Source organism: Anser cygnoides, unplaced genomic scaffold (assembly GCF_040182565.1).
Source record: "Anser cygnoides isolate HZ-2024a breed goose unplaced genomic scaffold, Taihu_goose_T2T_genome scaffold_43_1, whole genome shotgun sequence".
Lineage (NCBI taxonomy): Eukaryota > Metazoa > Chordata > Aves > Anseriformes > Anatidae > Anser > Anser cygnoides.
This window is the reverse complement of record NW_027103067.1, coordinates 1,482,987-1,497,598: the sequence shown is the minus strand read 5'-3', so window position 1 is coordinate 1,497,598 and position 14,612 is coordinate 1,482,987. Positions and strand designations below refer to the sequence as shown.

The window sequence follows — 14,612 nt, the reverse complement described above, 5'->3', positions numbered from 1 at the left end:
CTCAACAGGACTCTGCGTCTTCACTCTTTCCTAACAACCCTAAACATAACCCTAACCGCAACAAGAAGCTGAACCCGAGTTAGACCCGAAAAAACACGTACGGTGCCACTTTCTGCCATCAAAAAGTGCTCTCAGCGGAAGCCTTTGGGTACACCTGAACTCCCTGGGGGAGCCTTTACGCAACCCCACACTCAACAGGACTCTGCGTCTTCACTCTTTCCTAACAACCCTAAACATAACCCTAACCGCAACAAGAAGCTGAACCCGAGTTAGACCCGAAAAAACACGTACGGTGCCACTTTCTGCCATCAAAAAGTGCTCTCAGCGGAAGCCTTTGGGTACACCTGAACTCCCTGGGGGAGCCTTTACGCAACCCCACACTCAACAGGACTCTGCGTCTTCACTCTTTCCTAACAACCCTAAACATAACCCTAACCGCAACAAGAAGCTGAACCCGAGTTAGACCCGAAAAAACACGTACGGTGCCACTTTCTGCCATCAAAAGTGCTCTCAGCGGAAGCCTTTGGGTACACCTGAACTCCCTGGGGGAGCCTTTACGCAACCCCACACTCAACAGGACTCTGCGTCTTCACTCTTTCCTAACAACCCTAAACATAACCCTAACCGCAACAAGAAGCTGAACCCGAGTTAGACCCGAAAAACAGGACTCTGCGTCTTCACTCTTTCCTAACAACCCTAAACATAACCCTAACCGCAACAAGAAGCTGAACCCGAGTTAGACCCGAAAAAACACAGGACAGCGCGAGAAGCTGAAAAGTCCTTGGCTTGGTGTAAGCACTGCTCTGCAACAATTAAAACATCAGCATGTTATCAGCGCTTTTCCCATCCTAATCCAAAACATAGCACCCTACCAGCTACTAGGAGGAAAGTTAACTCTGTCCTAACTGAAACCAGGACAACACCTAACCCTAAACGTCCTTAGCTAACTGTGGAGCTGACGCTGTAGAGCTAACCGTAACTGTAACCCTAACCCCTAAGCCATCACTAACCCTAACCCTTGAGGCCGCTGGGGGCCATGAGATTCCAGGAAGAGTCCTTATTTTGCCTCTAGCTTGCAAGAGGAGGCTTGTAGGGCACCCTGGAGTGCCCTGAGAGGCCTCTAGGGCATCCTAGCAGACACTGGAGGTCAATGGGAGGCTTTCCAGGGGAGCTAGCGGGCACTGAGTGGCCCTTGTAGACCTGCGGCGGATCTAGAGTGTGGGAGAGGACCACAGGAGGCCTGCAGTGTGCCCGAGAGAGCCCTGCAAGGCCTCAGGATGCCACTAGATTCCAGGAAGTGTCTTATTTTGCCTCTAGGGTGCAAGAGGAGGTTCGTAGGGCACCCTAGAATGCCTTGCTCTTCCCTGGGAGGCCGCTATGGCATCCTAGAGGAAACTGGGGGGGGGGTCACCAGGAGGCTTTCAGGGGCACCTAGAGGGCACTGGGTGGCTCTGGTATACCTGTGGAGGATCTATAACTATATACACAAGATATAATTATATATATATTATGTATATAAAATTACATTGCAATCTAATATTAGGATTACTTATTAAGATGTTATTAATTATTAGCGTCTGTTAGCAATTAATACAATGACCTATTAGAATCTAATCACAGAATTATCTATCTATAGCAGCTATTAAACCTTCCTCTAGTAGGATCTTTGCAAAATAATGTATTTATGCCTAGCCATACTTCATTAGCTATTACTAATTACCTATTAACACCTGTCCGTACTTCTAATTAGATTTGTCTACCATCTGTTAATAACATCCTGTATTACTCTGAATGTTTGTACCTCAGCCAGCGGTGAGGAGGCTGGTTAACCCAGCACAGCTCTGCTGGCACGCAAAGGGGCATGTCCATAAAAGCTGTGCTCTGGCAGAGGATCAGCACATCCAGCACAGCGCAGATCAATTCTGTAGGGCCAAGGAGGCCTTCAGAGGTGCAAGGGGTACAGAGACCACCCTTCCCGCGGCTTCAGCTCCCTATTGTGGCTGCAGGCAGAGACCTGGCTCAGGGGAGCACGAGCATGGAGGCGGACAAGGGCGAGGATGGCCGCCGCAATGGGTGTGGAGGTGACGCAGGCGCCAAGCGTTCCTCTTGCCAACAGCCTCAGGCCCTGCACCATGGTGGAGGCCAGAGGGACCACAGGTGGCCCCCCTGTCTGCCAGCACTGCCTGCAGCTCCACGGTGGCCCTGAGGAGTCGCAGAAGCAGCACTGCAGCCGCAGCGATGCCCCGGAAGAACCTGAGGCGGTGAGGAGGTAAGCGATGGAGGTGCTGCGGGGCAGGGTTCTCCAGGTGGCCCATGCCAGCCAGCCCCTCGTGCCCCTACACAAAGCAGACAGCAGAACAAATAGGCGGCTCAGGGTTTATTGGGCGAGGACAGAGCGAACAAGAGGACACCGGGAGCCCGCTGCTTCCTACAGCTTACGGTAAGCACCGACAGTGATGTCAAAGAGCCGGGCGTTGTAGAGCTGGCCCCGCTTGTCCAGCAGGAAGAAGAAGGGGCGCCCCTTCACCTTGAGGGGGATCATGGCAGGCACCTCGGAGCGGTGGGCTCGGCACGAGACGTGGCGCAGCGGCACGGTGAAGGAGGGCCCGCGGCCCAGCCCCAGCGGCCCGTGGGTGCTGATGGCCACGGCCGCCCCCCCCCGCAGCAGCGTCACCTGCCGCACGGCGCGCAGCGGGAACACGCAGCCCGCTGCCACGATCAGCGAGCCTGGGGGAGCAGGGGGGGGGGGGGTGTCAGCGCAGCCTCTCGAGACCCCCACCCCACCCCCCCACCCCCCAAACCTCCCAAGACCCCAGCCAGCCCCATGCTGCCCACCTCGTCTGAGCAGAACCCCTGCACCCCTTCCTTCCCCCCAGTCGGGTCCCACAGCGCCCCCCCACCTTGCTCCGAGCCACCCCCAGCCCCCTGTGCCCCCCTTCCCCCTCCCCCCAGCCCCCCCCCACCTTGCTCAGAGCCACCCCCAGCCCCTTGTGCCCCCCTTCCCCCTCCCCCCCAGCCCCTTGTGCCCCCCTTCCCCCCAGTCGGGTCCCACAGCCCCCCCCCACCTTGCTCCAAGTCACCCCCAGCCCCTTGTGCCCCCCTTCCCCCTCCCCGCCAGCCCCCCCCCCTCCCCCCCAGCCCCCCCCAGCCCCTTGTGCCCCCCTTCCCCCTCCCCCCAGTCCCCCCCAGCCCCTTGTGCCCCCCTTCCCCCTCCCTCCCAGCCCCCCCCAGCCCCCTGTGCCCCCCTTCCCCCTCCCCCCCAGCCCCCCCCAGCCCCCTGTGCCCCCCTTCCCCCTCCCCCCCAGCCCCCTGTGCCCCCCTTCCCCCTCCCCCCCAGCCCCCTGTGCCCCCCTTCCCCCTCCCCCCCAGCCCCCTGTGCCCCCCTTCCCCCTCCCCCCCAGCCCCCCCCAGCCCCTTGTGCCCCCCTTCCCCCTCCCCCCCAGCCCCTTGTGCCCCCCTTCCCCCTCCCCCCCAGCCCCCCCCAGCCCCTTGTGCCCCCCTTCCCCCTCCCCCCCAGCCCCTTGTGCCCCCCTTCCCCCTCCCCCCCAGCCCCTTGTGCCCCCCTTCCCCCTCCCCCCCAGCCCCTTGTGCCCCCCTTCCCCCTCTCCCCCAGCCCTCCCCACCTTGCTCCGAGCCACCCCCAGCCCCTTGTGCCCCCCTTCCCCCTCCCCCCCAGCCCTCACCCCCTCCCCCCTTCTCCCTCCCCCCAGCCCCCCCTTCTCCCTCTCCCCCCTCTACCCCCCACCCCTCCCTCCTCCCCCCCAGCCCCCCCCCCTCCCTCCTCCCCCCCAGCTCCCCCCTCTCCCTCCCCCCAAGCCCCCCACGCCCCCACCACCCGCCACCAGCCCGGGTCCAGGTCCAGCCAGTACCGAGGGTGAGGCAGGAAGCGGTGAAGCCGAGGCGCCACTTGTGGTCCCGGGGCCGGAGGGGGTCATCGGCACCGGGACCGGGATCGGGACCGGGATCGGGACCGGGAGCAGGACCAGGACCGGGAGCAGGACCGGGAGCAGGACCGGGATCGGGACCGGGATCGGGACCGGGAGCAGGACCGGGAGCAGGACCGGGAGCAGGACCGGGAGCGGGACCGGGAGCGGGACCGGGAGCGGGACCGGGAGCGGGACCGGGAGCGGGCGCAGGGCGCAGTGCCGTGAAGGCGAAGTGGGCCAAGCCAGCCCAGAAGCACCCCTGCCCCACGCAGAAGAGCCCGACCAGGCGGAAGAAGGGACCGCGCTCGTGGCGGAAGAGCGTCACGTCCCTGGGCACCGCCGCCTCCAGCTCCAGAGCCGCTGCCCGTGCCGCCGCCGCCGCCGCCGCCGCCATGCCACCCCTTCCGGGGCGGCCGCGCCAACGCTTCCGGCCGCCAGCTGCGCACCGAGGCTCCGGCGTTGAAACGAATTTATTTATTTATTTACAAAAACGGAGAGAAGAACGGGGGGAGAGGGGGGGGGGGAGGAATAAAACACCGCGAACAAAACAGCAGGAGCCGAGGGGGCACCGCTCACTTGAGAAACGCCACCTCGGGGATTTTGCCTTCCAGCTGCAAAGAGAAGGAGAGGGGCTCAGCAGGGGTCCGCGCAGGCCCTGCAAGAGGGGTCCTGGGGGGGGGACCATAGGCATGCTCCCCCCACCCCCTGGGGGTCCTAGCAGGGGGGCACCTGCTCCCCAAGCCCACCTTCAGCTGAGTGAAGACCTGCCCAGCCCGGCCGTAGTCCCAGTCATTGTCCTGCAGGCACCTGGGGTGGAAGGAGAGGGGGGGGACTTAGGAGGGATGCGGGGTGCGGGAGGCCAGGCTGCCTCTGAGGGGACACAGGGGGGGGCACACTCACTTCTGGGACCACTCGAGGTTCATGCCTGACTGCATGGAAAAGGCTGCCAGCATCTCCTGCTGCTCCGCAGAGAGCGTGGGGACGGGGCTGGAGGAAGGGGTGGGTGCCGGCATGACAAAGGCCTTGCGGATCTCCTCTGTGGTGGCGTTGCGGACAAAGAGCTCGTCGTTGACTATGCAGAGGCTGAGAAGGAGGGAAGTGGGGGGGGAATAAGCACGGGGCAGGAGGCCAGGGGCGTGCCACCAGCCTCTCTTCCCTCACCCCTTACCCGGTGTTGCCAGCCGGCACAGCGATGAACATGCGGGTGAAGGCACGCACCGAGTCTCGGGATTTGCCGTCCACTGCGGAGAGTAAAGGAGATGGTGGAGGCCGGGGCACAGGGGAAAAGGCTTTACAGCGAGGAGGGGACGCAGCCCGGCCTCACCTTCCTTGAAGATCCCGTGGACGGCAAAGCACAGCAGCGTGTTCTGCAAGAGAAGAGGGTGGCGAGTGAGGCAGAGCCCAGCTCAGGGGCGGCCGCAAGCGCCGTGGCCCCCGCTCACCGTCTGGGCGCAGACATCCACCACGAAGGAGTTGACGTCGTGCTGGGTCTTGGGGAGCTCGTTGAGGAAGGCCACCACATTGAGGCGCGTGTGCTTGAGCAGCTTGAAGCGCATGGCTGGGGGGCGAGAAGAGCGCTGAGCCCCCCCTCCACGTGGGCCTGGGGTGGTCCAGCGCAGGGTGGGGGGGCGCGGCAGGGGCTTACTGGGGTCCTTCAGCTTCTTCACATTCCTGCTGTCCTTGAAGTACTCGTTCAGGCTGTTCCTGCGGGGACAAGCGGCCGTGAGGGACAGGACGACGAGATGCAGTGCAGCTGCCCCGTCCCGCATCGGGGGGGGGCTCAGGGGGACATACCTCGGGGGGTTTTGGGGCCCGAAGGGGATGCTGAGCGAGCAGCAGGCGCCATCGTGGTAGGCATCGAGCAGCCCCTGCCTGTCACTCGAGTCGTAGATGGAGTAGTACCTACGGGGGGGAGGACAGGGATGGGCGGGGGGGGAGCACACACAACACCGCCCCCCGCCTGCCTCAGGGCCCGGCCCACGCTTACTGCTGCAAGAACCGCAGCACCAGCGCCTTCAGGTCATCGGAGCCGAAGTAGCTGCCCTGGAAAGAGAACGGAGCAGCAGTCCCCCCTTGCGGGACAGCGGGGCCCCCCCAGGCCTAACCGGGGCTGTAGGGGCCCCCACCACGGCCCCACCTTGCATGGGGGCAGCGTCGTGGGTGCCTCCACGTCGAAGGCGATGGGTGGCGGGAGCTCGTGGCCGTCCTAGGGGAGAGGCAGAGAAGGGGGTGAGGGGGCCGGCTCCCTCCTGCCTGCCCCAGGAGGACTGAGTGTCCTTCCCCCACCAAAGCTTCGGCAGGGGTCAGCCCCCTCCCTCACGCACTCACCAGGCGCAGCAGCTTCGGGAAGCGCTCTCTGACGGAGCTGCCGAGAGGGAGAGCAGTCAGCGTGGCGGCCGGGCTGCCCGCTGGGGCCAGGGGCAGCAGGAAAGGCCGCCCACCCTCCCAAAAAAAAAAACACTCCCCCCCCCCCTCACCTGCCCTACCCGGCCGCCCTCCCCGGAGCCATGGGGCACACAACGGGGCCGCCCCACGCGGCTGCCTCCCCTCTCCCCGCTGTCGCTCCCCCTCTTCCTGGGGGTGCCATACCAGGGGACTGCCCCTGTCCCCGGAGGGGTCTTGGGCTGACGAGGAACCCCGGGCCCCCCCAGCCAGCTCAGGACTTACCTGGCTCGTACTCACCTGAGTGCGGGCGCCCAGAGAGGAGGGGAAAAGGGAGGGGAGACAAGATCCCACTGGTCGTGGCACGGCCACGGGCACGAGCCGCCTGTTTACAGCTGGGGGGGGGCCCCTCGGCAGGGTGACCCCAATTCAGCAGAAGAGGATGAAGCGGGTGAGGGGACAGAGGGGCAGGCAGCCCTGGGCAGAGCCTCTTCTCCTTTGTGCCGCTCCCTCCCAGACCCAAGAACGTGCCAGGCTACGGGCACGGCCGCATCCAGAGCCAAGGCCCCTGCCAGCACCGGGGGCCAGCGCCGGTGCACCCGGGGCGGGGGGGCTCTGCCCGCAGCGGACTGGGGGCCTGCGCCAGGCCCGGGACGGCCTCCCCGCACTGGCCGCAGCGGGGCGGCAGCGTTTGGCCACTGCACGGCTGTGCCTGTCTTAGGTTGTTCCTCCCGTGAGGAATCTTACCCGTCTCTGGCTAGCCAGCCATCATCGAGGGCCAAGCGCGGGCGCGGGGGGCGGCAGCTCCACCGGGGGGGGGGACAGGGGCAGCAACGCCACGCCCCGGGCCACGTCCCACGGCCCCCGAAAGTCCCACGGAAGGGTGGAGGAGCATCGAGAGCCCCGTCTGCACGGCAGAGGGGTGGGAGCAGCGGGTGGGCAGCGGGGCGCTCCAGAGAAGAGGCTGCATGCCCTGGAGACGAGGACGGGGGAGGAGAAGAGGGAGGAGGAGGGAGCAGGGAGGAAGCAAGTCTCCGACCAGCTGAAACAAACGCTGCGCCGTCCTGCGGCGGGCAAGCAACAGCCCTTCACGGCCCTGCGCCACGACCAGGGGCTGTCGGGAAGCCTTGAGGGGGCGGGTCTGGGCACCGGCAAGCGGAAGGCACTGGGGGGGGGCGGCCTCTCTTCATCCTGCCGTTCTGCCCCCCGCAGAGCAGGGGCGGCCCATGGGCCCCTAGGGCCGCCCCAAGGCTAACACTGACCTGACGTAAGTAGACTGGTCCCGGAAAGTGTCGCACAGCGGGTTGCCGTCCAGCCAAAGCTCTTCCAGCTTGAGCCCCTTCACTTTGTCCAGCTCCCGTTCCGACTTCAGCTGCAGCGGGGGAGGGAAGAGGGGCCGTGAGGGCGCGAAGAGGTGGCGTGCGCAGAGGGTCAGGGGCGGCACCCACCTCGTTGCGAGAAAGGTCGAGGATTTTGAGGCCGGCGGCTTTCTGCGCCAGCTCGGACAGGTCGTCGAGGCGGTAGAGCTTGTTGCTGCTCAGGTTCAGAGACTGCAGCTGCAAGAACAGAGACAAGCGTCGGGGCAGCCCCACAGGTAACGCTCCCTCAGGAGAAGCCTCCCCCGTTCTCACCTCGGGGATGTTTTCCTCGATGATGCGCAGCACAACCAGCATGCAGCTCCGCTGGTTCAGCACCACGTCGATGCTCTGCGACACCAAGTCTGGGCGGGGTGGGAGAGAGAGAGGAAAAGGGAGACGCAAAGGGCGTAAAGCACCCCCTGCCACAGTCCCGTCCTGCTCTCCACGTCCCCTGGGTGGGGAGCAGCGCTCACCGGGATCGACACGGAGGCTCTTGAGGTCCAATGCCCGCTGTGAGCCGTCGTACCTTTTACTCATGCAGAGCTGCAACAGCGCAAGAGAAGTGAGGGCAAGCAGGCGGCCCCCGCCCCATTCCCCTGCCCCAGCCCAGCGCCCGCTCCGCTCACCTTCAGCTGCTCAATCTCCTCCGGCTTCAGTTCGTTCTGCAGGGACTGAGGCGGAGCCGACGAGTTGATAATTATCACCACCTAACGAATACAGAGCGGTCTATGAGACGGCGTCCTGGTGGGAAACGCGGCTACGTGGAACGAGAACGGCCGCCCTGCAGAGCTGCTCCCGCGCAGATTGAGGCACGCACCTTGTAGTTGTCCCTGTCCGTGATCTTGCGAGAGACCTGCTTAAGCGCGCTGGCAGTGGTGGCATCCTCCACGTAGAACTGGGCTCGGTTGTGGTCGTAGTGGAACTTAGAAAGGAGGGCAGCGGGCTCAGCGTGCAGCCAACCCCTGGAGGGTCTGCCAGACCCACTTCCACCCTCGGAGCCGCCCGCAACAGGAAGCGAAAGCAAAGGCAGACCCCCCGCTCACCTCAACAGGAGTGAAGGGAACGCTGCAGAGGTTCTGGATGGAGCTCAGCAGCCACGTCTTGTCATACTTCTTCCCATACGGGATCTAGGAGGAAATTCGGGCAGCGCTACTGCGCAATCAGGATGCAAGCGAGGGCGGCAACGGCGCGCGGCTGCTTTAGGGGGCACGGGGAGTCACCGACGCCGCGCCTGGGTCAGGCATGGTGCATCCCGGCAGGACACAGCCGCCTTCTGCATCTGCCCCAGGGGGACGAAGGTGACAACAGCCACGCCGCCACAGCGCAGGAAGAGGGGAGCTGCCCCCCCCCCGTTCCCAGCACCACGAACGTCCTGAGGGTAGCTGCAGCCCCCCAAACCAGGGGTTGCCGGCGGCCGTGACGCCCCCTCCCCACAGCTCCCGCCCCACTCACGGTGATCTTGAACCAGTTCCTACGGCCGCCGTCTCGGCTCCCGCCGCCGCTGCCGCCGCCGCCGCCGCGCTCCGGGGCGGGGAGGTCGCGCCGCACCGTGATGTGGATGTTGGCCGTGCGGTTGGGCCTGGGCCCGTAGGGCAAGCTGGAAGGCGAGAAGGGGGAGGAGAACGAGGGGAAGCCGGCCCGGCCGACCTCCCCCCCCCGGGGCCGCCCGCCCACGCACTCACTATCGGTTCCGGGGCCCGTCGTGGGCCTCGCTCATGGGGACGTCGCCGTCGTCCTCGTCCAGCCGCGCCCGGAGCCCGGGGCCGCCCCGGTTGCGGGAGCGGTGGTTCACCTCGCTGTACATCTTCCCCCGGAACGGGCCCCGGCCTTTCTTCCTGCGGCCCGAGAAGCCTCTGCCGCCCACGCGGTCATCGTGCTCTGCCCCCGGGGGCAGCGCCGCCCGTCAGCACCGGGCAGCACCCGCGGGGCCCCGCTTACCGGCGGGGCCTGCGGCCGCGCGGCCCCCCGCCAGGCCCCGCCGGGTCCCGGGCCCGGTTCCCCGCCGCCCCCGGCCCCGCCGCCCCCAGCGCCGCCCCCACTCACCGCTGTACCCCCCCTTGCCCTCCTCCGCCATCTCCGCCGCTCCCGGTACCGACCGCGGCACCGCCGCCGCACGCCGCGCCCCCTCCTGACGTCACTTCCGGCCTCCCCCCCCCCCCCCCGATCTCCCTCTAGCGCCCCCTGGCGCCCCGGAGGCCGCGCGCAGCGCCGCGGGTTCGAATCCCGGCCCGGGAAGAAGAAGCGAGAGGAGGTCCCGTCATTTTAATGCAGCCCCCGGCCCGCCTCCGCGGGCCTCAGGGGGTCCCCACGGCCTTAACGAGGCCCGCAGCGGCCCCTGGCAGGGGGCTGCGGGCCGGCAGACCGCAGGAGGTCACAGCCACCATGACCAGGCGGCCCCCCGGGACCGGCCTCGGCGTAGGCTGCGGGAGCCGTGGCGAAGCGGGGGGGCCCGGCGCGCTGCTCCCCGGGGGGCGGGGGGGGCTCCGAGGCTGCCCGAGGTCCGCCACCGGCACCGCCAGTCCCCGGCGTATCCCTAACCCCGTCCCCCGCTGTCCATCAGAGCCCCGCGGTCACAGCACGGCCGTGTCCGTCTGTCCCGGCCGGAGGGACAAAGGGGGGGGCCAGAGCGGGGGATGCTCAGGCCAGGAAGACGACGAAGACGATGAAGAAGACGATGAGGATGAGGAAGATCTTGACCATCAGCCAGCGGTTGGAGGTGACCGACTGGAAGTACTTGAGGATCTCCCCGTGCGCTGCCTCCACGTTCAGCTGCGCGTCCTCCACGCTGGCGTCGATCCTGCGGGGCGGGGGTGGGGGGGGGACACACACGCTCAGGGGGCGGACGGACACACGGACAAGGTCGGGGGGGGGGGGGAAGCAGGGCAGCGGTACCTCTGGATCGTCTCCTCCTGCTCCTTCACCATGTGCGCCAGCTGCTGGAAGATGGAGCCCAGCTCCACGATGGTGGACTCGATGTTCTGCATCGTGTCCGCCCGGCTCTGGATGTACGAATCCTGCGGGGCGAGAGGGGAGGTGGAGCGGGGCAGGCGCCGTCGGGCTCCCGCCCCCAACACCGGCACCCCAAAGGCTTTCGGGGCCCCCCTCGGGCTCCCACCCCCTACCTGCTCATCGATCAGCTGCAGCTGCTGGCTCGTCCGCGCGTCCATCTCAATGGCGACGTCCCCGGCGCGCTGTGGCTCGTCCTGCAGCATTGCCGAGCCGCCTGCGGGCGCAGCAGGGCCTGAGCAGAGGGGACAACCCCCCCCTCCCCCCAAAAAAAAAAACAAACCACCCCCCCTCAATCCCAACGCTCACCCAAATTGCCAGCGGCCAGGGGCAAGGCGGAGACGGGGGCACGGGAGAAGTGCTCGCGGCGGCTTCGCTGCTGCTTCAGGTTCTGGGGGGGGGGTGAAATGGGGGCGGAAAACGGCGGTGGTGGAAAATGGCGCGGCGAGGGGGCACCGGGACGGGGGGGGCGGCGGCCAACGCTCACCTCCGTCCGCACCTCCAGCACCGATTTGAAGTCGTTGGACATGGAGGCCAGCTTGGACTGGGAAGGGAAAAGGGGGGAGATCAGCCGCTGCTGCGTGGGGGGGGGGCTGTTTGCGCGCGTCCTGCCCCCCCCCCCCCCCCGCCCAAGCTCCGGCCCCGTCCCACCTGCAGGGACACGACGACGGTGTTGGAGTGCGTCTGGACGTGGCGCCCGCTCTGGCTGCCCCGCGCCCGCACCACGTCCTGCAGCTGCGCGATCTGCTTGTTCAGGCTGTTGATGTCCTGCGAGAGGGGACGACGGGGTGGGGGGGGGTCAAAAAAATACAGCCCCCCCCCCCCCCAGCCCCACGGCGCACCCCCCCCCCCCCGTACCTGCTTGATGATGTAGGTGAGCTCCTCGATCTCCACCGCCTTGTCGTCAAAGAGGGATTTCCTCTTGGCCACTGCCAGCGTGGGGGGGGGGGGGGGGGACACAGAGCCGGGCTCAGGACCCTCGTTCCCCCCCCCCTCCCAAAATCTGAGCCCCCCCACACACTCAGGGGCAGCCCCCACACACTCACAGATGGTCAGCTTCTCCAGCTTGGCGAAGGTGTTGCTGAGATCCTTCCCGATGCGCCTGGGGGGGGGGGGCGTAAAAAGGAGGGGGGACAAGGGGTTACATCGCAGCCGGGGCACCCTTCGTGTCCCCCCCGTCCCCCCCCAAAAAAAAACCCCCAAGCGGGGGGCCCCACTCACTTGGCCATGAGGCTGAACTCGCTGCGCTGCCGGGCGGCTCCTGCGGCCGCTCTGCTGGGCTGCAGCCCGTTCTGCTGGGGGGGGGCACGGGGGGGGTCAGGGCGCTGAGAGCACCCCCCCAGTACCCCCTGCACCCTTCAGCGCCCCCCAGCACCTCCCAGCACCCCCCGGTCCCCCCCAGCACCCCCCAGTCCCCACCAGCAGCCCCCCAGGGCTCCAAGCACTCCCCAGTCCCCACCACCACCAGCCCAGTACTCCCAGCACCCCCACCAGCACTCCCAGCACCTCCCAGTCCCCCCAGCACCCCCACCAGTATTCCCAGCACCTCCCAGTCCCCCCCAGCACCCCCACCGGTACTCCCAGCACCTCCCAGTCCCCCCCAGCACCCCCACCGGTACTCCCAGCACCTCCCAGTCCCCCCCAGCACCCCCACCAGTATTCCCAGCACCTCCCAGTCCCCCCCAGCACCCCCACCGGTACTCCCAGCACCTCCCAGTCCCCCCCAGCACCCCCACCGGTACTCCCAGCACCTCCCAGTCCCCCCCAGCACCCCCACCAGCACTCCCAGCACCTCCCAGTCCCCCCCAGCACCCCCACCAGCACTCCCAGCACCTCCCAGTCCCCCCCAGCACCCCCACCAGTATTCCCAGCACCTCCTGGTCCCCCCCCAGCACCCCCACCAGTCTTCCCAGCACCTCCCAGTCCCCCCCAGCACCCCCACCAGCACTCCCAGCACCTTCCAGTCCCCCCCCAGCACCCCCACCGGTACTCCCAGCACTTCCCAGTCCCCCCCCAGCACTCCCACCAGTACTCCCAGCACCTCCCAGTACCTCCCAGTCCCCCCCAGCACCCCCACCGGCACTCCCAGCACCTCCCAGTCCCCCCCAGCACCCCCACCGGCACTCCCAGCACCTCCCAGTCCCCCCCAGCACCCCCACCAGCACTCCCAGCACCTCCCAGTCCCCCCCAGCACCCCCACCAGTACTCCCAGCACCTCCCAGTCCCCCCAGCACCCCCACCAGTACTCCCAGCACCTCCCAGTCCCCCCCAGCCCCCCCACCAGTACTCCCAGCACCTCCCAGTCCCCCCCAGCGCCCCCACCAGTATTCCCAGCACCTCCCAGTCCCCACCACCACCCCCACCAGCACTCCCAGCACCTCCCAGTCCCCACCACCACCCCCACCAGCACTCCCAGCACCTCCCAGTCCCCCCCAGCACCCCCACCGGTACTCCCAGCACCTCCCAGTCCCCCCCAGCACCCCCACCAGTACTCCCAGCACCTCCCAGTCCCCCCCAGCACCCCCAGCAGTATTCCCAGCACCTCCCAGTCCCCCCCAGCACCCCCACCAGTACTCCCAGCACCTCCCAGTCCCCCCCAGCACCCCCACCAGTACTCCCAGCACCCCCACCATCACTCCCAGTACCTCCCAGTCCCCCCCAGCACCCCCACCAGCACTCCCAGCACCTTCCAGTCCCCCCCCAGCACCCCCACCAGTACTCCCAGCACCTCCCAGTCCCCCCCAGCACCCCCACCGGCACTCCCAGCACCTCCCAGTCCCCCCCAGCACCCCCACCAGTATTCCCAGCACCTCCCAGTCCCCCCCAGCACCCCCACCGGTACTCCCAGCACCTCCCAGTCCCCCCCAGCACCCCCACCAGTATTCCCAGCACCTCCCAGTCCCCCCCAGCACCCCCACCAGCACTCCCAGCACCTCCCAGTCCCCCCCAGCACCCCCACCAGTACTCCCAGCACCTCCCAGTCCCCCCCCAGCACCCCCACCAGCACTCCCAGCACCTCCCAGTCCCCCCCCAGCACCCCCACCAGTACTCCCAGCAGCTCCCAGTACCTCCCAGTCCCCCCCAGCACCCCCCATCTCCACCTGCCGGCCCTGCAGCGACTTGCAGGCGGACAGAAACTCCTGGGTCCTGTCGCGACACGACATGACGTCGGCGCCTGGGGGGGGGGAGGGGGCGGCCCGGAGCGGCGGCGGCGGGGGGGGCACGGCCTGCGTCTGGGGGGGCCCCAGGTAAACGCCCTGCTCCGTGTTCCTCGAGCCGTGGCGGCGCCGCGCGTTCATCGGGGCATCACCTGCGGCTGCGGGGGGGTCAGCACCGGCCCGGGACCCCCCCCCCAATACCGGGAGGTACCCAAAATCCCGGGGATTCCACCCAAAAAGCCCAGGGAGACCCCAAAATCCTCCTCCCCCCCCCCAGCTCGGGCCCGGAGGGGAGGGGGGAGCGGGAGGGGGGGGCAGGGGGCGGGGCCAAGCGGAAGCCCCGCCCCCTCCCGCGCTCACCGGGCCTCGCGCTCGGTTCGGCGCCGCTCGGCTCCGCGGCCCCCCGGCGACGCGCTGACGTCACTGCCACGTCTCGCCGCGGGCCTCCCCCCTTCCCGTGACGTCACGCGGCGCGCCTCCGAGCCCCGCCCCGCCCCTCCCGAGGAGGCCCGGAAGCGGCAGCGCCCCCTGGCGGCGGGGAGGAGCCGCGGAACGACCCCCCCCGGCACCCCAAACCCCCCCCGGCACCCCAAACCCCCCCAAAACGCCCCCAAACCCCTCAAAGCCCCCCCCCACACCCTCCAGAGCCCCCCAAAACCCCCTCAAAGACCCCTCTGAGTCCCCCAAAGCCCCCCAAACCCACCCAAAGGTCCCCCAGCCCCCCCCCAAGCCCCCTCCGAGACCCCCCCTAAACCCCTCCAAAGCCCCCTCCGAGACCCCAA

The 14,612-nt window shown here is 67.6% G+C and overlaps 3 protein-coding genes across 11 annotated transcripts; all 3 read right to left on the bottom strand.

Annotated features, from left to right (window-relative positions):
• Window positions 1–759: 759 nt before the first annotated feature.
• Window positions 760–4,321, bottom strand: LOC106029517 (transmembrane protein 223). Of its 6 annotated transcripts, XM_066989219.1 has the most exons (5): window positions 4,123–4,321; window positions 4,033–4,068; window positions 3,870–3,978; window positions 2,440–2,727; window positions 760–2,336 (listed from the first exon to the last, which is right to left on the bottom strand). In XM_066989219.1, exons 1-5 carry the CDS (start codon window positions 4,318–4,320, stop codon window positions 2,119–2,121), a joined length of 849 nt encoding a protein of 282 aa, XP_066845320.1. In that variant the 5' UTR covers window position 4,321; the 3' UTR covers window positions 760–2,118. The 6 variants fall into 6 exon arrangements, with proteins under 6 accessions (XP_066845320.1, XP_066845318.1, XP_066845321.1 ...); XM_066989217.1 differs by having other exon boundaries at window positions 4,033–4,321; XM_066989220.1 differs by lacking the exon at window positions 4,033–4,068 and having other exon boundaries at window positions 4,093–4,321.
• A 57-nt stretch (window positions 4,322–4,378) lies between these two features.
• LOC136789234 (nuclear RNA export factor 1) lies at window positions 4,379–9,822 on the bottom strand. Its single transcript, XM_066989212.1, has 21 exons — window positions 9,710–9,822; window positions 9,349–9,544; window positions 9,119–9,263; window positions 8,710–8,793; window positions 8,484–8,588; window positions 8,293–8,373; window positions 8,140–8,209; window positions 7,940–8,028; window positions 7,757–7,864; window positions 7,571–7,680; window positions 6,255–6,291; window positions 6,064–6,132; window positions 5,914–5,969; window positions 5,721–5,828; window positions 5,572–5,630; window positions 5,369–5,484; window positions 5,251–5,293; window positions 5,095–5,167; window positions 4,827–5,009; window positions 4,673–4,733; window positions 4,379–4,537 (listed from the first exon to the last, which is right to left on the bottom strand). Exons 1-21 carry the CDS (start codon window positions 9,738–9,740, stop codon window positions 4,499–4,501), a joined length of 1,863 nt encoding a protein of 620 aa, XP_066845313.1. The 5' UTR covers window positions 9,741–9,822; the 3' UTR covers window positions 4,379–4,498.
• A 92-nt stretch (window positions 9,823–9,914) lies between these two features.
• LOC125181585 (syntaxin-5) lies at window positions 9,915–14,340 on the bottom strand. Of its 4 annotated transcripts, none has more exons than XM_066989213.1 (11): window positions 14,191–14,340; window positions 13,741–13,988; window positions 11,894–11,967; window positions 11,719–11,774; window positions 11,531–11,601; window positions 11,324–11,440; window positions 11,160–11,216; window positions 10,982–11,063; window positions 10,789–10,889; window positions 10,559–10,680; window positions 9,915–10,463 (listed from the first exon to the last, which is right to left on the bottom strand). In XM_066989213.1, exons 2-11 carry the CDS (start codon window positions 13,969–13,971, stop codon window positions 10,304–10,306), a joined length of 1,071 nt encoding a protein of 356 aa, XP_066845314.1. In that variant the 5' UTR covers window positions 13,972–13,988; window positions 14,191–14,340; the 3' UTR covers window positions 9,915–10,303. The 4 variants fall into 4 exon arrangements, with proteins under 4 accessions (XP_066845314.1, XP_066845316.1, XP_066845317.1 ...); XM_066989215.1 differs by having other exon boundaries at window positions 13,774–13,988; XM_066989216.1 differs by having other exon boundaries at window positions 11,894–11,964; window positions 13,774–13,988.
• Between the last annotated feature and the right edge of the window lie 272 nt (window positions 14,341–14,612).